This window comes from Capsicum annuum, chromosome 8 (genome assembly GCF_002878395.1).
Source record: "Capsicum annuum cultivar UCD-10X-F1 chromosome 8, UCD10Xv1.1, whole genome shotgun sequence".
Taxonomy (NCBI): Eukaryota; Viridiplantae; Streptophyta; class Magnoliopsida; order Solanales; family Solanaceae; genus Capsicum; species Capsicum annuum.
The window spans coordinates 43,959,962-43,984,940 of NC_061118.1; the positions used below are offsets into that span (position 1 = coordinate 43,959,962).

At 38.3% G+C, this 24,979-nt stretch overlaps 1 protein-coding gene across 10 annotated transcripts in view; it reads right to left on the reverse strand.

Moving 5' to 3' along the window:
- Nucleotides 1-231: 231 nt before the first annotated feature.
- LOC107846697 (guanine nucleotide exchange factor SPIKE 1) overlaps nt 232-24,979 on the reverse strand; it is a 100,313-nt gene continuing 75,565 nt past the window's right edge. For 3 of the 10 annotated variants that reach the window (XM_016691007.2, XM_047395422.1, XM_016691039.2), the window contains 7 exons: nt 24,525-24,668; nt 24,197-24,364; nt 23,669-24,022; nt 23,232-23,564; nt 22,939-23,124; nt 1,434-2,405; nt 882-1,223 (listed from right to left, as the gene is read on the reverse strand). In XM_016691007.2, coding sequence (XP_016546493.2) covers nt 969-1,223; nt 1,434-2,405; nt 22,939-23,124; nt 23,232-23,564; nt 23,669-24,022; nt 24,197-24,364; nt 24,525-24,668 — 2,412 coding nt within the window. In that variant the 3' untranslated portion in view covers nt 882-968. Of the gene's footprint in view, nt 781-881; nt 1,224-1,433; nt 2,406-22,938; nt 23,125-23,231; nt 23,565-23,668; nt 24,023-24,196; nt 24,365-24,524; nt 24,669-24,979 lie in introns of those variants that run through there. The other 7 variants (XM_016691032.2, XM_016691042.2, XM_047395421.1 and 4 more) reach the window with 6 other exon arrangements.

Consider the following 24,979-nt stretch of genomic DNA (forward strand, 5'->3'; position numbering starts at 1 on the left):
CGAAGAAAAAGAAGACCCCAATATTAGTAGAGGAATTTACATCCAAACAATCAGTGGGGTAATTATAGGGGGCAACAGTCCTATAAAACCGCACTCTTCGGTCTCTAACGGGCTCGTAAAGGAGCATGCCATAGGCGATCAATAATTTTCAACCTTGAAATGTTTTATTTCCACCATCAGTTGACGACAATTTCACAGAATCTTCCATGTAGAAGTAAAGGCGACCAAGTGTAACAGAATGAATTCACTTGTTTTCGCAACTTTAATATTAAAAGTTGAACCTGTTTTTTTACATCAAAGCACACTACTGCATGCATCCAGCAGAAACATACTCGGGGGTCTTAAGAAAAATAGCACAGAATTTTTTCTTTTTTAAAAAAGGGAACTTAATAGGGTGGGGGTGCAGAGAACGCTGGCTGCTCTCTTCTTGAGAATCAATTACATACCTCATCTCGCAAAAGGTTAAGCTTCAATTTCTAACAGAAAAATAAAATCGAAGACCCAACAATGCATTTTCACTAGCCAAGAACTACAAGATCACCCTTTTCATTCTGGGGCGACGGAGGGTGTGCCATTGGTGTCATTTTTTCATGCTTTTCCCGAATATCTGGACAAAGCAGCAATCAATAGGATTTACCTAATCCTACCTTCCTGAAAGGAACAGACACACACAAAATGGAAGGAAATCTGATAGAAGATATGCAGAAGAGATGATTACAGGAAAGCAAAGTAGTCGCAGTTTCAGGATGAACATATACCTGGAATGTTTCTTCAAGCAGCCTAATTTTGAGAATCAAAGAAAGATCAGGTACATTTACAGGAAAAGGGATGATTAAATACAAAGATAGATACCAACGATTAATTATGAACAAAGACCCAGCTTGAATACAAACAAATCATTATAAACAATATAAACATATTATACGAGGAACAGAGACTACTTACACAGAGAAAACTAACAAATACTGCTAAAGCTCTGAAAGAATTGCAGGAATATAATGTGATAGTTCTGCAGTGAGAGACTGGAACCCATTTACAAGCTGAGTATGAAAATCCTGATCTTCTTCCCCGATCAACCTAAAGTGTACTCGAATAGCACGTTTGCATACAGCCATAAATTCAAGAAGAGCAGCAATAAGTTGTTGTAGCTCCTGTGAACGCAACCTAGTTGCAGGCTCACCAGAAAGGAAAGCTGTGCAGACGCTGAGGACTCCACTGTTAACCTATAAAAGTTTTAAACTTAGTAAATAAACTCCAGCAAGAAAACCAGAGATGACATAAATGCACTGTTAGACGGGAACTATCAAGTTCAGGGAGCAACTAAAGATAGACTGTTTTAATACAGAAAATTTGCAGATATATTCAGCACCTACTGGTAAGAATCAGGTGATGTACTATAAGAATAGTGAATGTACAAAGACATGAACACTCACTTGAACTGCAACTGAGCCTTGAAGAATCCTCTGTAAACTCTGCAAACGGGGAAGTTGATCACCTTCTGAGCTTCGAGGCTCTTCAAGTTCATTCCTTAATGCAGCTGTCCTAGTTTCAATCATTCCAATTGCGTTCTCAACTGGGGAGAACTCAAGGGATTCTGATTTGATAACCAAGAGTCGATTCACTAGGGCAGGAAAAGATCCCTCGGTCTGCAGAACTGTTCGCCGCTTCCATTGGTCTTCCAATCCTCCTTGGGTCTTTCCATTTTTAGTGAAAGGGGTATCAAACAAAAACCGATCAAAGACCCGAGCACGGACACTTCCCGTAGAGAGAGAGAATATTCTTTCCCTTCTGCTTCCTAAATCTTCATCCTCCATTACGGGATCAACTGCAGTTATTTGCAGGTAGCAGACTCCAAGCTGCAACTCATCTGCTTTGACTTGCCTCGAATCAGGAATTATGTGTAATGTAGTTCCTTCCATTCTCGCCTCGTAGATATGGCTCAATTTCTCCATTATGTCACCTAATCGCACATCACGAGGCTCTCTATAAACATATTCATTCCTGTCCAGCTTCCCAAACTTCTCACCATAAAATCCAACCCTATAATATGTGGCGTCTGTGAAAGGTATAGGACTTGACTCCTGCTCAAGGATGGACTCGTAGATATTAGTAAGTGTAGTGTGGCATTTTGCAAGCTGTCCATATGCCTTCCTGCTTTTATTTACCGGGATTACAAGTTCTAGAATGCTTGCACAGAAATGGAACAGCTCAGCCTGATGAAAAAGCTTATTTGCAAGCTGTAAGTACTTCACAGCCGAGTCAACTGTGAGTTTTGATGCACCATATCCCTCCACCTCAGCTGCTGAAGCCTCAGAAGTGATGTCACTGCTGACCATGGGGCATATTTTGCGTAATGCACTCACATGATCCTTGCTCCAGACACCATCATTCCTACACACAAGTGCCTGAAAACAGATACATATCAGCATCACTGCACAACATATATCTAGTCATGTTCCAACTTCTAAAAGTCAAAAAGCAATGTTGATTAGAAGATTGCTTCATGGAATCATATGCCTCTGAAGACCCGGTAGACTTGGTTCAAGCATTCAATATCTGACACTATTAACTTTTAGGGGTTGTTTGGTTGGGAAACAAGTTATGCTGGGGACTAGTTATACTGTAATTAGTTGTCCCGGGATAAGTTATCGTGGTATTATGTTTTAGTGATTGTTTGGATCCTATCTAAGAATAGATAGTTTGTTTACAAAAAATACCCTTCGCCTTATTTAGCTTAATATTTCATGTTAAATTACTTATTTTGTCCTAAATTCTATAAAATGTTGATAATCCTATTTTTTTTAAAAAGAATCATCATCAAAAAACATGAAAAAGAATTACTCTCATCTTGCATTATTTAGTATCATTATATTAATATTTGAAAAGTTGAATTGTATTTTTAAAAAAAATTAAATTTTCAAACATGTTTAACTATATATTAAAAATAATTTTTTATTTAATAATTAAGCATGTACTTAGTTAGAAAAGGAATGTCAAGATACTTTAATTACTTGTCCATGATAAATTTGTTAGGAAAAATAAAAATTTGAAGTAAGATTAATAATTACAAAATACAAAGACAATAAAGCCTTGGATCAACATTGAATTTGATTGTATAAATAGTTAAGTCCATATAATTGGTCAAATTTACCAAAATAAACGAAAATTTGTAGAGTAATTAAAATTTAAATTAGGGATAAAATTATCAAAAAAATTTAATGTAAGAACTATCAAAATTCCACGTTCTCTCTTATATATAGTAGTAAAGTAATATATATATATATTTTAAGTCCATATAATTGTTCAAATTTACCAAAATGAGCGAAAATTTGTAGAGTAATTAAAATTCAAATTATGGATAAAATTGTCAAAAAATTTTAATGTAAGAACTATCAAAATGTTGCGTTCTCTCTTATATATAGTAGTAAAGTTAACTATCAAAATGTTGCGTTCTCTCTTATATATAGTAGTAAAGTTGTGTGTGTGTGTGTATATATATGAAAAGTGATAATTAAAGGATTTGGAGGGTAATTTTTTCATTTTATGACTTTATCCCGAGTTATAATATGGTGTGATTATTTGTCACTCCTTAGGTGAGGTGGGATAACTTATTCAGGTACTATTTATTAACCCCGGGATAAGTTATCCCAAATTTGACAACCAACCATAGCATCAAAAAATTTATTCCGGGACTATTATTTTATTCCGAGATAAGATGTTTTAATACCTCACACCAAACGACAGTATCATTTTTGTGTTGCAAAAAACCAGGTTAACTGTAATTGAGTACAACAATAACAAATCTAGTATATTCCCATATAATGGGGTCTGAAAAAGGTAAAATGTACGCAGTCCATACCACTACCTCCGAAGAAATAGAAAGGTTGTTTCAATAGACTCTCGGCTCAAAACAACGGACAATAAACAAAGTCGTAGTAAAACATGAAGCAAAATGGAATAACAGAAATAGGAAGTAAGACACCCACAAAGTAATACCATGACACTAACAAGCAACAAACCAAAAGCACCTACCACACCCAAACTCTCCTAACTAGCAGCTCCAACCTATGGACGCAGCCCTAAGACAACTAGTCTGGCTACACCAAAGCTCTCCTAACAAACGGCTACGACTCACCCACACGCACTAGCCTTCTAATCTATTTCGTGTCCTCCAAACCTCCTTCCTATCTAGAGTCATGTCCCCAGTAAGTTGTAACTGCTCCATGTCACGTCTAATCACCTCCCTCCAGTATTTCTTCGGTCTACCTCCACCTCGCCTGAAACCATAACCATAAGTGTCAGGAGAAATAGATGTAGATGCACAGGCATCAGGCAGTACCAGAGGAAGACTTGAAGCACATCTGTAGAGACAAAATTCATATAAAAGTAACTATCCCTCAATCTTAAACTAGCCAGGTCGGCTCTACAAATTCTAAATAACTACTTCCCTTCAATTGTGACTATCTGTTTGTAACACAATAACTTGTCTTTTAGGACAAATTATGGATTCTTCAAAACTACACAGATATTTAAGGTCACACACTTATCCCTTCAATAACATATAATCTCCAAACAAACTACCCAAATTTCTATCAAACGTCAAGCCTAATGCAAATTTTGCTTTTATTTGGTAATTAAATTTTAAACTAATTGGTAGCACCTAAATAGATTTTTGCTCCAATAATGTAACAGAATACTTCAAGTTATATATTGAAAATTAGACAATGCTCCATGCAATTCATGTAAAACACTCCTCTTCGTCATTCCCATGGTTTAACACAGTCCTAAGTCATGGCAATTATAATAGGGACAACAACACAGCATTCAAAGAAGTCATTAAGTACTTCCATGTCTCTTCTGGGAAAGAACTCTATCACTCATTAATAACTCTATCACCCATTAAGAGTATCATCAGACTAAGAAGGCCCTCCAATCGTCAAAGGGTGTCATGAAAGACCTACTGGTTTACACCACATACAACATGGAATCCTTATCAACAATAACATATCCAGTATATTCCCACCAAGTGGGGTCTGGAGAGAGAGGGTAAGTGTACGCAGTCCATACCACTACCTCAGATGTTAGATAGAGAGGTTGTTTCCGATAGACCTCGGCTCAAAATAAAACAATCTAGACAAGAAATAGTAAAGGGATAAGATACAATAGAAATCAACATATCCAATAACACCATATACAAGATACACCAAATAATACACAAATGATACAACATCCTAAACTCATACTAACCTTCTACCCTATTCCGCCTCCTTCACAACTTCCTATCTAGGGTGATGTCCTCGGTAAGTCGGTAAGCTGAAACTGCTCCAAATCATGTCTAATCACCTCCCTTCAATATTTCTTTGGTCTACCTCTACCTCGCTTAAAATCATGGAGATATTTGCTTGCTTGCTCGATACTCCAGATACTCATTATATTTCTCTTCAGAAAACTACACCCATTGATTACGTGTGGTGTTACACTGAGCAACATGAGCATTTTTTTTAGGTGTTCGACTTTTAAATATGATATCATTACTAGATAATTTAAATCTGCGAATATCTCTATATTTAAATAGTATAGATGTGGGAATATTCTCAAATCCCCACAATTAGGCACTTAGAATATTGTATAATATTCTTATTAGTTCTTATTCCTTATTTACACTCTCTAACACTATTTAAACCCACGAGCTTGAGCGAATAATCAAGACTCAAATTCTCTTCTCTTCTCCCTTTAATTTCTCCTGGTATCATAACCCTCCTTTCTCTAATTTTTCTTATTTTTCTCAAAACAGATTCTACAAAGCAAAATTGCAGAAATAGATTCTGCAAAGCAGAATTACAGATCAGATTCTGCAAAACACAGAGTTACAGAAACAAAAAACTGCAAAACAGAGTTGCAGAAATAGATGCTGCAAAACAGAATCGCAAAAATAAAAAGATCTTTGTCAGTTTTTTGTCACAACTGGTTTCTACATCTTTTTTATCATAAATCATGCCTCCACACGATAATGACCATCCTAGATACACAACAAATATGGCTCATAGCGAAATGGTATTTTGCCCACAACAGATTTCCGGGATGGATCATCTATATCTCTCACTTTAACCACAGAAGACTATATTGACTACCTACAGTACAAAGCAAGCATCAAGGCAACAATCATCAACTTCATCAGTTGATTGCACAATGCAACCTAGTAACTCCTTTGCTTATGTTACACAGTCTTCATCTTAGGAACAATGGATTCTTGATTCTAGTACTTCAGACCATATTTATGGTAATAAAATACTCTCTCTCCTCTTACTACCCCTTCTATCCTCTCTACTGTGACTTTGGCTAATGGATCAAAAAGTGTAGTAAAAGGAATACGTATAGCTGACAGCCTTTTATATCTTTAAAATCAGTTCTTTTTGTACCTGAATGTCTGCATAATCCTATTTCCATTAGTAAATTAACAAAAAAACAGAAATGTGTTGTAACCTTCCTTGATGATTTTCTTATTCTGCGGGCCTGGGACCGGACGAATAATTGAAAAAGGACATAAGTCATAGGGATTATATGTATTATCCACCCAACAACCACATGTTACTTTCACTTCCACTACTACTAAATTGCTCCATAATCAACTAGGTCATCCGAGTCTCTTGAAACTACAGAAGATGGTTCGCAGGTTATCTAGTCTGTGTTTGTTAGAATGTGAAGCGTCTCAGGTTGGGAAGCATACTCGTTCCTCCTTCCCAAAGCGCATTAATAATGGGACCACCTCTATGTTTGAAATTGTTTATTCTTATATATGGGGTCCAAGTTGTATCAACTCTTCCTTAGGTTTTCATTATTTTGTGACTTTCATTGATGACTATTCTCGATGCACGTGGTTATTCTTAATGAAAAATAGATTTGAGTTATTCTCCATCTTTCAGAAATTTTGTGCTGAAATTTGCAATCAATTTGGTACTGCCATTAAGAAGTTAATCAGTGATGATGCCCGAGAATATTTTTCTACCCCTTTCTCTTCTTTTATGTCATCTCATGGCATATTGCACTCGTCTTCACGTGCATACTCCTCAACAAAATGAAGTTGTTGAGTGTGAGAACAAACATCTAACTGAAGCAACTAGGACATTACTTATTCACAATTATGTCTCTTTATGTTTTGGGGGTGATGCCGTTATTACTGCCTGTTATTTAATCAATCGTATGACTTCCTCTGTTTTGCAGTACTTAATCCGCCATTCGGACCATAATTTGTTTCCCCTTCCTTGCACTTGTTTTGTTCATAACCTTACCCTCGGGAAAAACAAACTTCAACTCAAGCCTTTTAAATGTATCTTTCTCGGGTATTCTCGTGTACAAAAAGGTTACAAATGCTTTAACCCCTCTACTAATAAGTACTTGATCCCAGCAAATGTTACCTTCTTTGATTATTCTCCATAATTTTCTCCTAATATGGAAAATCTAAAGACCATATCAACCATTCTTCTAATTCAACTATTCCACCACCAACTTCACCTCTTTCTCTCAGTGTTGTAAATGGCGGACGCCTCGTCGCCAATGGCGAATGGCGAGGCGAGCCTATGTTGCCACTTCAGTCCATGGCATGGCGAAAATCAAAAGGCGACACCTTTGCGAGAAAGGCGACGTGGCAGGGCGGCGACAAAGGCGTCGGCTTTTAATTGTTTTTAAAAAAATTAGGGTGTTAGCTATATAAGCTAATTTTAGGGCTTATTTACACATTTTAACACTACCAACTTACTAATTGGTGATTGTGGTTGCTACCATTCATCTTGATTCCGGAGACCAACGACGAACTCCGGCGACTTCCGAAACTCTGGAAAGCAGTGATTTCTATTTTTTTTTCTTCTTTCTTCTTCTTCTTCTTCTTAATCCAGCAACTGGATACGTCTTTTGGTGCTATTATTTTTTTCCTTCCTTTTTTTACTTTTTCTTCTTCTTCTTCTATTTTCCGGTCGGCATCATCTGTAATAGTGAAGAGTACAAGTTAGGAAAAAAGGAGGCTAAATTAGCAGTCATTTGAGAGTTTGTATAAGAGGTTAGAGAAGAAAGGTGGGGAGAAAAGGATGTTTAGGCTTGCCAAGGTTAGGGAGTTGAAGGGTCATGCTCTGGACCAGGTGAAGTGCATCAAGGGGAGGATGGCAGAGTTTTGGTGGAAGATGATCTCATTAAGAAAAGATAGCAGTCCTATTTCCATAGGCTCTTGAATGATGAGGGGGATAGAGGTATTGTGTTAGGGGAGTTGGAGCATACCGGAGAGTGTTGCGACTTTGGCTTTTGTCGGCGTTTTAAGGTAGATGAGGTTAGTGGGGCTATTCGCAAGATGCGAAGGGGCAGGGTGACGAGGCCCGACGAGATTCCGGTGGATTTTTGGAAGTTCTCTGGCGGGTTAGGGTAGAGGTGGCTGACCAACTTGTTAACAATATTTTCAAGTCAGCAAAGATCCCTGAGGCGTGGAGATGGAACACGACGATTCCTTTATATAAGAATAAGGGTGACATTCAGAGTTGCAACAACTACCAGGGTATCAAGTTGTTAAGTCACACGATGAAGATTTGGGAGAGGGGGTGAAGCGGAGGTTGAGAAAGATTGTATCTATTTCGAAAAATCAATTTGGTTTTATGCCTGGTCGCTCCACGATTGAGGCAATTCACCTTGTGCGGAAGCTGGTAGAGCAGTATATAGAGAGGAAGAGAGATCTTCACATGGTGTTTATTGACTTGGAAAAGGCATATGATAAGGTCCCTAGAGAAGTTCTTTGGAGATGCTTGGAGGCGAGGGGGGTCCCAGTGGCGTACATCAGAGCGATTAAGAATATGTATGAGGGAGCAAAGACTCGGGTAAGGACAATGGGAGGAGATTCTAAGCATTTCCCGATCTTGACAGGGTTACACCAGAAATCAACTCTTAGTCCGTTTTTATTCGCTTTGGTGATGGATTTGTTGACGCGAAATATACAAGGCGAGGTGCCTTGGTGCATGCTTTTCGCAGATGATATAGTTCCGATTGATGAGTCGCGACAAGGGGTTAATGATAAGCTGGAGGTTTGGAGACAAACCCTGGAATCTAAAGGTTTCAGGTTGAGTAGGACCAAGACAAAGTATTTGGAATGCAAGTTTAGTGACTCGAGGCAAGAGGAGGAGGTGGTAGTGAAGTTGGATTCTCAGGTGGTTTGCAAGAGGGATAGTTTTAAGTATCTTGGATCTACGATTTAGGAAAATGGAGAGATAAATGAGGATCTCTCTCACCGTATTGGGGCAGGTTGGATGAAATGGAGGCTCGCTTTGGGAATTTTATGAGATAGGAAGGTGCCCCTAAGCTAAAAAGGCAAATTCTATAGAGTTGAAGTCCGGCCTACTATGTTGTATGGAGCGGAGTGTTGGTCGATTAAGAATTCTCATATCAAAAAGTTGAAGGTGGCGGAAATAAGGATGTTGCGTTGGATGTGTGGATTCACAAGGGTTGATAGAGTTAGGAATGAAATTATTCGGGAGAAGGTGAAAATGGTGTCAGTGGAGGATAAAATGCGGGAAGTGAGGTTGAGATGATTTGGTCATGTGATGAGGAGAGGCATGGATGCTCTAGTTCGCAGGTGTGAGAGGTTGGCCTTGGGAGGTTTCAAATGGGGTAGGGGTAGGCCGAAGAAATACTGGAGAGAAGTGACTAAACGTGACATGGAGCAGTTACAGCTGACTGAGGACATGACTCTGGATAGGAAGATATGGAGGAAAAGCATTAGGATAGAGGGATAAGGGTGTGGATGAGTCATAGGCAGTATTTAGGTGGACTTTGGTGTCCTTTGGTAATGTACAAATTTTTTATGGATGTCATGTTATTTTATCATGTTCTATACTTTAGATGCTTTCGTATATTGCCTTTTATCTTGAGTCGATAGTCTATTGGAAAAAGCCTCTCAACTTTTTTAGAGATAGTGGTATAAACTGCGTACACTTTAACCCTCCCCAGACCCCACCCCAGTATGTGGGAATATACTGGGTTTTTTGTTGTTGTTGTTGTTGATCATTTGTAATAGTGAACTTGTGATATACACTGCCATAGTGTTACCGTAACAGTAACAAGTGGTCAATGTCATTGCTTAATTCTCAATTCTTATAACTTATTATGGTAATATTAATATAGTAATATACTAACTAAATTATTTGATCATTAACAGCTTTTAATTTCAATGGCGCCCCAATCTACTAGTAGCAAACAAAAGGACATAGGATGGAATTATGATATACAAGGACTGACAAAAGATGCGGTGATATGTAATTTTTGTCGACGTACCATAAATGGCGGTATTACTCGATTCAAACAACACTTGATAGGTGGAAACAAAAATGTAAGGATATGTCAAACTTGTCCGGCAAACATTAGGGATGAAGTAAAGGCATTTGTTGATAGCAAAGCCACAACAAATCCAAAGAATCAACGATATATGCCATTCTCGAGTGGTGGTAGTGTATCATCCTCGGCACATGTGACGAAAGGTCCTATGGATAATTTTTAGCCACAAAAGCCACAACATAACACCGGCTTTGAAAAGGCGAGAGTAGGAGGAGGACAAGGAATTAATGATACAAAAATTTTTAAGGGAGCGGGCGGTAAGTTCTTTCGCTGTATGGATGTATGATGCAGACCTCCCATTTAATTGTGTTAATTATGATTCATTTACTAACTTCATAGAAGCGGCAGGACAAAATGGCCCGGGAATGGAGCCACCTACCTATCATGAAGTAAGAGTTTCTCAATTAAAGTAAAGAAAGTTGATGAACTTGTTGAGAAGCATAAAGTGCAATGGCAAAAGTATGGTTGTTCCATTACGATGGATAAATGGACAACTCGTAATGGAAAAATGATCATTAATATTTTGGTTAATTGTCCGATAGGGAGCATCTTTCTTGGTTTTGTTGATGCTAGCAATGAGTCCACCACTGGCACTAGGATGTACAGCTTGTTTGAGAAGACAATTGAGGATATTGGACCGAAAAATGTTGTACAAATTGTAACTGATAATGCCAGTGAGAATGTAAAAGCGGGGGAATTTATGAGGGCTGTGTACCCACATATCTGGACTCCATGTGTTGCTCATTGCATCAATCTGATGTTGCATGACATATTCAAGATTAATCCATATGCCTTAGGTAATCCTTAACACCTCTTTTTTTTTTTTTTTAGTTATTACTTATTACTAAAGTCTAAATAGTTATTAAGCTAATGGATGAGAAAAATATGGTGAAACCGGCCAAGACAAGATTCGCAACAACCTTTTCAACTTTGGAAGCTATGTACAAACAAAGGAAGAATTTGAGAACCTTGATCATCTCCAATGAATGGACTTCTAGTAAATTTGCAAAGGAAGTTTTGGGGAAAAAGTTTCTGCCATGCCATTCTTTATTCTGCATATATTTTTGGAATGATGTAGTCAAGGCTCTTAAAGTTTGTGGTCCTTTGGTCTCGTTCCTTCGCTCGTTGGATGGGGAAAAAAGACCCCCAATGGGCTATATGCTTGAAGCAATGGATAAGGCGAAGGAAACTATTCAATGGGGGTTTGATGGAGTTTTGAGGTATTATGAGAAAGTCCTCGAAATAACTGATTCAAGGTGGACTGACCAACTCAAGCGACCGTTGCACTCCGCCGGGTATATTTTGAATCCGGGATTGTACTTTAAATCAATGATGAGTGAGGAGAAAATTGCAAAAGTGTGGGAGGGTTACTACACTTGTGTTAAGACGATGGTCCCCGATCTTTCCACACAAGATTTACTACTTGCTGAGCTTGCTAAGTAAAGAGTGCGGATGGATTGTTTGGTTCTGGTCAAGCTGTTAGAGCCAGAGACACAAGGTCACCGGGTTAGTGAATATTGAATTGGTTTAGCTATCTTTATTTTAAAGCACTTAAGTTAATTGACTTTTTTATACTTGTTAACCTTCAATTTTTTTCTATAGTTGAGTGGTGGTCCCTATTTGGCAGTGCAACTCCAAATTTGCAAAGATTTGTCATAAGAGTTCTGAGTTTAACTTGTAGTGCATCTGGATGCGAGAGGAACTGGAGTGTCTTTGAACATGTGAGAACGAGTTATTATATTCAACTTTCTATATTAAAGCGATTATTATTCAAATCTAATTAGTAACTACTTTATTATGTACAGATTCATTCCAAGAAGAGAAATGGGCTTGAGTTATCGTGTCTCAATGATCTAGTGTACGTTAAGTATAATAGAACATTAGCACGTCGCTATGATATTCGCGACACCATTGATCCTATTATCTTGGAAAATATTGAAGATGCAGATGAATGGTTACTTGTTAGCCCGAAGATCAAGAAGATGAATTGGTGTATGAGGAAGGTGATCTTAATTGGGGCACTGCTGGTATGGCAGCTGGAGCTGATGAAGATAATATCTATGGTCTAAGGAGAAAGTCAAGTCAAGGTCACATGACAAGGGAAGAGGAAGAATCCGAAGAGGAAGAAGATGAGGGGCAATATAATGAAATGCATGTCGGAATTGAAGATTATGCAAATCTTGAAGAATAATACACTTGTTTTATGGATATTGAATTGTTGAGTCATTTAAGTTCTAGACTTTTAGTATCTATCTACTATCATTCAAATATTTCCTAATATATTAGTGTTATTGAAATTTTGATCATTTATATATTATTTTAATTTTTTATACTAATTGTTGTCGTACATTCAAAAGGCGCTCGCCTCGCCGCATGGCGAGGCGGGGCCTTGTCGCCTTTCGCAGTCCAAAACACTGCTTTCTCTTAAGGTCTATTCTCAACGACCCCAGCCTCCTCCCGAGTTTGCTAATCCAACTAGTATTTCCAACTCTGATACAGGTATACAAAACATTCTTGGTGACTCGTTACCTTCTCCAACAATGTCTCCTGCTCCGATCGAGCACTCATTAGAAGATCTTCCCATTGCTCTTCGCAAAGGTACTAGAACTACGACCAATCAAGCTCTTATTTATACTTATTTAAAGTTATCATCATTTGTCACCCTCAAATCATGACTTTATTACTAGCTTAGCCACTGTCAAAGTTCCTAAGACTGTAAGCATTGGTTCATCCAGGTTGGCGTCAAGCTATGATTGAAGAAATGACCGCTTTGCATGATAATGGTACTTGGGAGCTTGTTCCTTTACCGAAAGGCAAAACCATAGTTTGATGTCGTTGGGTATTCACAGTTAAAGTAGGTTCAGATGGAGCTATTGCTCGTCTCAAAGCAAAACTGGTTGTTAAGGGATACACTCGGATTTATGGCATTGACTATTAAGATACTTTCTCATCGGTTGCCAAGATGGCTCCAGTTCGTCTACTCATATCTATGGCAACAATGAAACATTGGCCCCTTTTCCAGCTCATAAAAAATGAATTCCTTCACGAAGAACTGGCTAAAGAGGTTTATATGGAGCAACCACTAGGATTTGTTGCTCAAGGAGAGTCTGGACTAGTATCCAGACTTCGTCAATCTCTTTATGGTCTCAAGCAATCTCCTAGAGCATGGTTTGGTCGTTTTCGAGCTATTGTCCAAGAGTTTGCGATTACTCGAACAAAAGTTGATCACTTTGTTTTTTATAGGCATTCATCTAATGGCAAACATATCTTTTTAATTGTTTATGTTGATGATATTGTTATCACAGGTGATGATCATGAAGGTATTTCTCAACTAAACATAATCTTTCAAGTCACTTTCAGACTAAGGATTTGGGAAAGCTGAAATACTTTCTAGGCATTGAAGTAGGACAGACAGGTGATGGTATTGCTATTACGCAAAGAAATTATGCCTTAAGACATTTTGGAAGACGATAGTATGCTAGATTGCAAAAACGTGGACACTTATATGGATTCAAATACTAAGCTTATTCTAGGACAGGGGGAGCCTCTAAAAGATCCTAGCAGATATCGGAGACTTGTTGGCAAACTCAACTACATTGCGATCACACGACCAAACTGTTGTAAATGTAGTTAGTCAGTTCCTACAATCACCTTGTGATAGTCACTGTATGTAGTGATTCGCATTCTGCAATATATCAAAAGCTCTCCGGGATAAGGTTTATTGTATGAAGACAAGGGACACACTGACATTGTTGGGTATTCTGATGCAGATTGGACTGGGTCTCCTTCTAATTGGTGATCCACTTCAGTTTATTATGTTCTAATAGGCGGTAATCTAATATCTTGGAAAAGTAAAAAGCAAGATGTTGTGGCTAGATCAAGTGTAGAGGCAGATTATCGAGCCATGGCATTGGCTACGTGTGAGCTTCTATGTTGAGACAACTTCTCGAAGAATTAAAGATGGGAGGAGTTGACCCGATGAAATTGATTTGTGATAACCAAGATGCATCACACATCGCTTCTACGGTTGTATTTCATGAAAGAACGAAGCATATTGACATAGATTGTCACTTCATTCGAGAGAAGATTGAGTCGGGATATATCTTCACAAGTTTTGTCAACTCGAAAGATCAATTGGCGTATTTAAGGAGAGGTGTCTTGGTGCATGTGAGCATGTCACAAGTTCACTGTTACAGATGATGTGAGCCGCCGAAAAATATAAGAAAAAAAAAGATAAAAATAGGAAAAAAAATAACAACACCAAAAGGCATATTAGTTGCTGGATTAAGAAAAAGAAAGAAGGAAAAAAAATAGAAAGAAGAAAGAAGAAAAAAAAAATAGAAATCACTGCTTACCGAAGTTTCGAAAGTCGCCGGAGTTCGTCGCCAGTCGCCGGAATCAAACTTGTGAGATGAATGGTAGCAGAGTTGGTAGTGTTAAAATGTGTAAATAAACCCCACCTAATTTTTTAAAAAACAATTAAAAGGCGTCGCCTTTCTCCCGCCTCTCCTTGCCTCGCCACGTCGCCTTTTGTTTTTCGCCACGCCATGGACTGAAGAGGCAACATAGGCTCGGCTCGCCTCGCTATAGGCGACGAGGCGCTCTCCTTTTACAACACTGGGTGCAACGTGATTGAAATGGAAGCTCGCCTCGGGAGTCTTGTGTGATAAGAAGGTGCCTCCAAGATTAAAGGTAAGTTCTACAGAGTGCCAGTCCGACCGGCTATATTTTATGGAGCGGAGTGTTAGCCAGTTAAGAACTCCCACGTCCAAAAGTTGAAGGTGGCGGAACTGAAGATGTTACGATGGATGTGTGGACTTACCAGGATGGATAGGGTTAGAAATGACACAATTCGGGTGAAGGTGGGAATGGCTTCAATGGAGGACAAGATGCGAGAAGTGAGTTTACGTCGGTTCGGGAATGTGATGAGGAGGGACACGGATGCTCCAGTTCGGAGGTTTTAGAGGTTGGCTATGAATGGTTTTAGGCGGGGTAGAGATTGGCCGAAGAAATATTGGAGAGAAGTGATTAGGCAGGACATGGGGCCATTACAGCTTAAGGGGGACATAACCTTTGATAGGAAAGTGCGGAGGATGCGTATTAGGGTGAGGGGTAGCAGGTAGGAGTACGTTCGTAATAGTAGGGAAGAGTGCTCCGTTTTTATTCGTGTTTGTTGAGTCTTGTAGCTTGTTGTTCGCGGTATTTTGGTGATGTCTATGATTTCGTATTGTTAGTTTATAATATCGCTTAGTGGGTGTTTCGTTTCCTTAACTATCTAATGGTGTGATATCACTTTTTGTTGGTTGCTTTTATGATTGTTGTTTGATTATATTTGTTATTTGCCCTAACCCGGGGGTCTATCAGAAATAGCCTCTTTACTTCAACTAAGGTAGTGGTATGGACTGGGTACACTTTACACTCCCCAAACCCCACTTTTTGGGAATACACAAGGTATGTTGTTTTTGTTGTTGTTGTTGAAAGATCAATCGACGAATATTTTCATAAAATCCATACGAAGATCCAGAGTTGACTATATTTGTGGCAAGCTAGGAGCATATGACTTATACGCTCCAGCTTGAGCGGGAGTGTTAAATATGATATCACTACTAGATAATATAAAATGAAAATATCTCTATATTTAAATAGTGTAGATGTGGGGATATCCTCAAATCCCCACAATTAGGCACTTAGAATAGTGTGATATTATTATTAGTTTTCTTTCTCATTTACATTCTCTGTAACATTATTTAAACTTACTTGCTTGAGGGAATCATAAAGACACAAATTCTCAAACTCTCCTCTTCTCCCTCTAATTTCTCATCGACCATGCAAAGAATAGCATATTCCAAGAGTATTCCACCAAGCCTATTACAATGACTACATTTAGGTCAAAAATAGCATATGCCACAAGTGTGTCCAAACCTTTTACAATAACTACACCTAGGTCGAGACCTTTGAAAACAACTCCCTCATCGATTCTTCATGGACTGTGACATTTGATTATCTAATCTCCTCATTAAGAGTTCAGACTTAATTACAAGGCTAAACCAAGCAAAAAAATTGGAAATATGTTGCCAAAAAAGTTTTGGCTACAAAGTTCTGATTTCACAAGATGTCTTTTAGGGTTGATAGTTTTTGGCACCAAAATTATGAGAATACGTTGTATAAATCGAACATAAGACTGTATCAGTTGTCGGAATCTTAAAATAAAGTGCTCCGTCGCCACAAAATTAGGTTTGTCTGTCGAAACATAATCAGAATCAACAAATAACCATATGGGCAGCCTTGGACTGAAGAGGTGATCCTACTAGAAAGAGTTCTAGAGAACCTACAGGAAAAAGTGGTCGAAAACTGCCTCACGCGCCGGCGCGTGAATCTGACGCACTAGCCGAAGAACTGCTTCTAGCGGTGCGTGTTGCACCTGTTTTCGGTAATCCTGGCTTGGGTTTTGTTGCTGGAAAAATCCAAAACTAGTGGTGGGTTTGATTTTCTAGAAAAAAAAAAAAGAAAAAGAACACACTAATGGAGAAGGTTAGGTCATCGGAAAATTGCACAATGACAATTGAGCTGGAATGATGTATAGCGATACTTTTCTCACCAATGCTCTGATCACTAGAATGACGTTGTAATACTTGTCTTCCAGATATCTTCACCAATTTCCACACTAATTCTCGTATTAATTACATCTATAACAAGGTCGGTACATATTGACTTGTATGCGCCAGCTTAAGGGGGAGTGTTAGAATTGGAGTAGAACATGAATAGTATATAGAATCTTAGTTGAAAAGGGAGTGTAATGTAGTGTCCTAATCGAAAAAGAAGTCCAATGTAGTGGCAACTTCTTTTCCCTTATCGTATGAGCTTGAAGTACTAACCCTTAAACCATAAAGACGTTCATCAACTCCACTTGCCTCAGCAACAACACTCCAAGTGAAATTAGTATCTCCATCAAAAACTAATTCATCTTCAACATTCTCAATTCCAGTTAGCTATTCATTGGTATCATCAATGTTGTCCAAGCTAATTGGATCAAATCCAATTGCGAACGTTGTAACGACGCCTCAAAGTTCTATTGTACTTTATGAACACCAAGTCATTGAGGCGTTTTAGAGTTAGTCTATTCCTCTTTTTGGTATGGATCTGCAAATAAATATTGGCAAGTCAAAAGTCAAGACATTTGAAATATAATATACTTATCTCAATATATTAAAGTTTTTCTTTAACTCTTACGTGTTCGAACACGCTTCAATTTCTTTCACACCCAGATGCGCTACAAGTTAGACCCAAAATTTTGACGGCGAGCTTTTGTAACTCTGGAGTTTTTGAACAATAAAGTCTCGTCCATTCAACTATTAAAGTAAAGTAATTATTCAAAATTAGTAATCATAAAGAAAAAACTTAAAAGTGTTAATTTATTGAAAACATAACTACATAAGAGTCATTCACCTGGTGACTTCTTGCCTCTTTGTCTTATGGCGGTTGCAATACCAAAAATTCCCTCGGCATTCTGATAAGAACTAATTTGATCGGTTATTCTATCTTGCATATCTTCATCAACAACCATGTTTGCAATGCAAATATGAAATCCCATCATCAAATTCTTATTCAGTAAATCATCCTCACGCTTATAATAAAGTGTTGGATTCAAGATAGTGCCAGCTGCATGCAATGGTCAGCGGAGTTGATCACTCCACCTTTTATCAATAATCTCAAAAATCTTTGCATATTTATGCTCCTCAATGAAAAAGCTTTTAATAGCCTCCTTAGCCTTACTCATTGCTTCATAAATGTAACCCATTGATGGTTTGGCCTCACATCTACCAAACGTAGAACTGTAACCAAAGGGCCACATATTTTAAGAGCATAAGCAACATTATTCCAAAAGTGGAATGAAAGCATTATTCGTGCAGCTTCTTTTCCCAACACTTCTTTTCGAAACTTACTTTTATTCCATTCTTCTGAAATGAACCTGCTTCTCAAATTTGACTTTGGCTTGAACAATCACTGTAAGGTCAAGAAAGCAGTAGCAAATCTAGTTTTGCCAGGTTTCACTAAGTTTCTTTGATTAGTAAATCTTCTCATCATAGTCAACAACAAAGGCCTTTGAACAATGTAAGAATGTACCTTAATTGCCATGGTGAAAACACCTTGAAAAGGCCTTTGTTTGAAAATATCCCCGAATATCAAATTCACACAATGGGTTGCACATGGAGTCCAATATATGTGAAGGAAAACTCCCATTATCATAGAACCTGCCTTGACATTTTCAGATACATTATCTGTAACCACTTGAACAACATTCTCTGGTCCAATCTTCTCTATGATATTCTTAAACAAAGAGAATATTTTGATGGAATCAGTGGAGTCGCTGGTATCAATTGACTCAAGAAACAAGCTTCCTCTCGGAGAATTGACCAACACAACATGATCATTTTTCCGGTTCTTGCTATCCACTTATCCATCATAACGGAACATCTAAACTTGTTCCAATCCACTCGATTCTCCCCCACAATTTTGTGTTTCTTCCACTTCTTTATTTAAATAAATGACACTAACCTCGTGATAAGTGGGTGTCTTCATCCCCGAACCATATTGGCCTATGGCCTCGATCATGTCTGCAAAAGTGTCACAATTGACACAATTAAAGGGCAACCCTGCATCATACAAACCACCTTGAAAAGGCCGCAACGGCACGATCCCTCAAAATTCCCTTGGCCATAGCATGCAAATTTTTACCACTTTTTCCCGAATCATTTCCTGGCTTCAATGGAAGTAAGTATCTATTGGACCTTTTGTACCCGTTGATCCATAACTTGAAGAAATTGAAGCATTTTGTGTGTGTTTTTGTGATTTAAAGGAAGTGACAAATCGGCAGCTTCTCCTTTCTCCATTTCATCATCATCCAGATCAGCAACTTGTGGAGGAGAGCTAACATTTGACAATTCAGGTCCTTTTTTCGCTCAACATAGTCTTTTATTTCTTATCTCACCACATCTGGACACTTCTTACATTGTTGCACATAACTACTACTCTTAATAAAATGTTGTTTATGGGGAGAAATTCCGCCATTAAACGTCAAGCCACAAAAAATACATGTGACTTTATTTCTATAGGTCTCACTTACCTTTTCACCATATTTCCAAGCCGGATCTGACATTTTTAAATTGCTGTAAAGAAAACACAAAAAATAAATCATATAAAAATCATATTTAAAAGGAAAAACATAAAGCAGAGCATTGGTTGAAAAAAAAAAAAAGAGCAGCAGTGAAGAACAAAAACAGAGCATCGGATGAAAGACTATCACTATAGGAAAAAAAAAGAGTATAAGAAGAAGAAGCAGCTCTATTAAGTGGAGAAAAACAACAGAGCATCGGGAAAATTCAAAAAAAATGGTAGCAGTGTATGAAGAAAACAGAGCAGAAAAAGAAAAAGGAAGAAGGAGAAGAAGGAAAAAAAAGAAGGATGAAGAAAGAAGAAAGAAGAAACTCATCTGTTGGTACTTGGTCGCAGCTTCAATGGAGAAAGAGTTTTTGCAGCGTAGGTTCAGTGGAGAAGTGGAGAAGAGAGAACGAAGGTAAAAAAAACCCTAAATTTTTTAATCGGTCTTTTCTTAAACTTCTGACCCTTTTTTTTTAAATTTAAAAATTGGTCATAAAAAAAATCACTTCCAACCCTTTTTTTATTATAAAAATTGCCTAAAAATAAAAAAATCCATAATGTGATCGCGTCGCATCACGCAACAGGGCTTGATGCACCTGCAATTCTCAGATTGCGCCGCATCAAAGATACGACTCACTGGAAGCCCGCATCGCATCAGCGCATAATGCGATGATGCAGTCGCATCTCTGAGCACTGGTCTAAATTATTACATGGAGACCCTATTTATAGACACTATATTAAACTCCTTTTCCAACTAGGATTCTAAATAGTATTCATGTTTCTAATTCAATTCTAAAACTCCACCTCAAGCTGGTGCATAGAGGTCAATATATACCGAGCTTGTTATAGATGTAATTAATATAGGGACCAGTGACAAACTTAGTGAAGATATCTGCAAGAAATCTGGGAAAGAATGGTTAGGACGTTTGGGTGATCACAGTTGAAAGGAACATACGGAGAAAAAGTGGTCAAGAAAGTAGTAAACGTCGTCGGCAAGTCGATTTGTCCCTCAAAAATTTACCAAAAGCTAGTATAACATATATATCTTGAGTCTGGGGTCTATCGGAAACAGCCTCTCTACCTCTTTTGAGGTAGTGGTATGGACTGCGTACACTCTACCCTCCTCAGACCCCACTATGTGGGAATATACTGGGTTTGTTGTTGTTGTTGTTGTATAACATATATGGGTCATCTTGAAATCAAGAGATGAGTAGATCTTGAACAAGAAATTTCATCGAAAAAATGGCAAACACATGCTCACGCGCCGGATTGTTAGATTAGACAGATGAAAAGTGGTCAAAATTGGAGAAAATTTATATGGGTAGGGTAGGGTCTGAATGATGGCATGACCCTACTAGAAAAGAGAAATTATATGGAAAGGATTGGAATGAGGGCGCAACCCTACTGAAAAAGAGAAATTATATGGGTAGGATCGAAATGATGGCACAACCCTACTGAAAAAAGAGAAATTATATAGATAGGGCCAGAATGATGGCTTGGCCCTATGCAAATCAGATCTGAGGAGTCACCGAAAAGACGCAGGGAACTATGCAAACCAGATCTGAGAAGTCACTGGAAAGACACGATGCTATGCAACTCAAATGAAAAAGTAGGACGAAAAGACGCACGGTACTATGCAAAATAAATATAAGTAGTCCGGAGAGATACACAGTGCTACGCAAATCAGATATAAGAAAGTAGTTGCCGAAAAGATGCACGGTACTATGCAAATCAGATATGAGAAAATAGTCGCCAAATATAAGCATAGTGGCCCAATCTTCTGCTAACATGATCATTGGCCAGGCGGGCAGCATATATAGGTAATAGTCGTCTGTCGACAGCGGAAACTCAATGATTCTCTAACAAGATCGTAGAGGTTCTGATACAATGTCAATCTAGGATTCTATATACTACTCATGTTCCTACTCCAATTCTAACATAGACAAAGATGAATCTAAGTTCTAAATTCAAGACCAAAGTCATTGATAAACTAAGTTTGAATAGAAGTGATGAGAAATCATTTTGTTTTGTTACATCCGTCAATCAACTATTCCTTTGATACATTCCGATCTATTCAAGATATATTTCATTGGATACCAATATTTTCCTTTTAGAGCAAATTAGTTGTTCTCTAAAGCTAGATGTTCAATCTCCAGGTTATCTTTACACATATGCACAAATCTCAAAACTAGAATATAAAGAATCTATAAAAGACTCCTAAGAGAGGTAATTTCAAGTATCTTCGGAACAGAGAGATTGACAAGAATGTCACTCACAATATTGGTGCAAGATAGATGAAATGGAGGCTCGCATCAGGAATTTTGTGTGATAAGAAATGTCTACTAAACTTAAAGGCAGGTTCTACAGAGTGGTGGTTAGACTAGCTTTGTTATATGGGGCTAGTCAAGAGCTCTCACATCCAAAAGATAAAGGTGGCGACGATAAGAATGCTGTGATGGATGTTTGGGTTTACTTGGAGAGATAGCATTAGAAATGAGGATATCTGAGATATGGTGGGAGTGACTTCGGTAGAAGACAAGATGGGAGAAGCAAAAGTTGAGATGGTTCAGATATGTGATGAGCAGATGCACGGATGCCCAGTGTGAAGGGTGAGATGTTGGCCATGGATGGATTTAGGAGCGGTAGAGGTACATCGAAGAAATATAGGGGAGAGATAATTAGTCAGGACATGGTGAAGTTACAGCTTGCAGAGGACATGACCCAAGATAGAAAAGTGTGGAGGACATGAATTAGCATAGAATGTTAGTCTGTAGGAGAGCGTCTACGTTTGTTGTTTCTTGTTCTTGGTGTGTTGATGATGTCTATTGTTTCGTGTAGATCAATTATAGTATTATTTGGTCATAATCTTGTTCTATTACTATCTGTTGTTTTGTTACTACCTATTGTTTCTTGTACTTTTATTACGACTGTTTTCATCTTGAGCCGGGGATCTATCCGGAAACAGCCTCTTTACCTTAACGACTGAGTACACTCTTCCCTCTCCCATCCCAACTTTGTGGGGTATCCCTGGGTATGTTATTGTAACCTTACTTAACTTGAAGTAAATGGTACACCAATGAGGTTAAGGAGATCAGCAGAAATTGCATTCTCAGCTGCAACAAAAAATCAAGTAACTGCAGAATTAATTAAATGCTTTAACATAAAAGAGTACCCACCTACAAAACCGTAAATCCAAGTCTAGATGCTGATCTTTATGAAAATTGGACGATCAGTCGCAGTCATAAAGAAAAAATGTATGAATCCCAATTAACTAGGAAACAAATAAGGAAAGGATTTCCCTCACTAACTTGGAAACAAATAACAAAAGATAATTTTTCTTGGTGAAGCACGATTACCAACTTCCACCTCCAAACATCACTACAAGAAACAGGAAGGCTATCTAATCGAAGTTACCTGCATCACTACACCAGCAACAGCAACAGCGCATTGAGCAGCCTCAGCCCAAGACTGCATTTCCTGATGAGCTTCACAAAGATGCAGTAACCACATTATGTGAAGATCTGGCACAGGAGCAAATGCCATCGCTAGTTTATAAAAGCTCTCTGCAGCTGCATATCTGTCGACATTCATAACAGAGCCCTGCAGGAAAATAGTGCAAGAGAATTACAAGAGAGTTAATGACAAAACATCATTGAAGAATTTTAATACGTTGAAATTAGAGCAGTGATTAAGGAGGCCAAACTTACCAGAAGTGCATGTTCCAGGCTGGCATCAAGAGCCATAAGAAGACTCTCAGAGAGAAATTTCACCTCAGACCAGGACCAGCGGTTTTCTGCTGATCCTTCTGGAACAGTAACCAGTGCATTTCCTGGGAGCCCAGACTCTACTAATAAGGAGGAACTCTTAGCCTCATTTGCCATTTCCTCCAAAGAATTTCGAAGACGACGAGCTTCACCACTTTCTTCTAGTGTTCCATCAGGTTTCATTTGTGTTACTTGAACTTCAGACATTAACTCTGACAATGTAATGGTTAGCATGACTCTTAATCTTCCCGTCTGCATAAAATAAGAGAACGAGCTCTGCAAATCGAAACAAAACTAAGTTCAGCAATCAATACATAAAGATTATTGGAAACAGTAAACAAAGTGAACAGAAACAACAATATACAAACTTCCGTTACAACCCTAACCCGAATAAGTATCTGCAGCCCAATTACAGCCCTTTTCCTGATATTGTCATTTCGAAACACTGCAAGCCGGAGAAGGTGGAAAGCAATTTGCTTTAAGAAACGATCATTTTCTCTTGCCATCAATGTAGCTCCGTGAAGTTCAAAGACACTGTTGAAGACAGGAAAGAGTGCTTTCCAGAAAGAGAGCGGTTGATTTCGTGAGAATACATTCATAAATATGGATGCGATACATTCAAGTTTCCCATAATCAGTAGCAATTCGCTTCATTGCGGCAGTCCGTGAGAACTTCTCAGAAACTTCTAAAACTTGAAGACTAACAGCAGCACTCAGGTTCTCTTCCCAAAGTTCCTGAAACAATCTTACTATTACCGACGACAGAAACTAAATTATGAAAGAAACATAAAGAGCCAAATGCTGCAAATGTATGTATAACAAGGTTTATGACTTCTGACTAGCGATAGGAAATATTCCAAGGTTTCTCAGTGTAGGAAGTAAAACAAATAAAACCCATAAAAGGAATACCAGCTTTTGCCTTAAGATTGGGTGCAACGATTCCCTTAATGCTAGTGCTGAAGCTCCAATTCTGGAGGACTGGGCTTGAGCTAGGGCTTCTCTCAAAGAATATGGCTGACTAGGTGAGCTTAACTGGGAGTTGACCCTCTGCCACAAATAACCATTATCTGGAGTTCCCTGAAGATGTATAGATATTAGATGCTGAGCACCACAGAAGAGAAAAGGAAAGACAGTTTTATCACAAAAGAAACGGAGGGTGAGAGAAAGATTGCATGTGCAACACTAAAAAATTGGGAAGCTCAAACGGGTTGGTCAACTTTGAATGCATATAACGTACTCTGACTTCTTGCCTTGCTGCCTCAGACATATAGTGGTTAATTGCAGGTGAAAGTCTGTCAGAATATTTTGGGGATGAAGGTCCATCCCCTATCACACTACGAGAACTACTACCAACAAGCATGCCATCAGCAGGTTTCCTATGCTGCAAAATATGTAGAACCAACATGAGTACCGCAGAGCCAAACAGTCTAGTAACAGACAAATAACACCAAACACCAGCATTTTAGAGGGCAAAATTGCTGGTGCAAATTATTTCCCAAGAAGGTCCAATGGCATACCCTCTTCTAGAACAATTAAACGATTTAGTGGTGTGACAGAACCTTTTAATCTAAACTCCCTCTGTTTTAGTTTGTTTGTCCGGTTTTGACTTGGCACGAGGTTTAATAAAGAAGACTACTGAATCCTTTGGTCTTAAACTAAAGATATGTAGAATGTACCAAAATGTCATTCAAT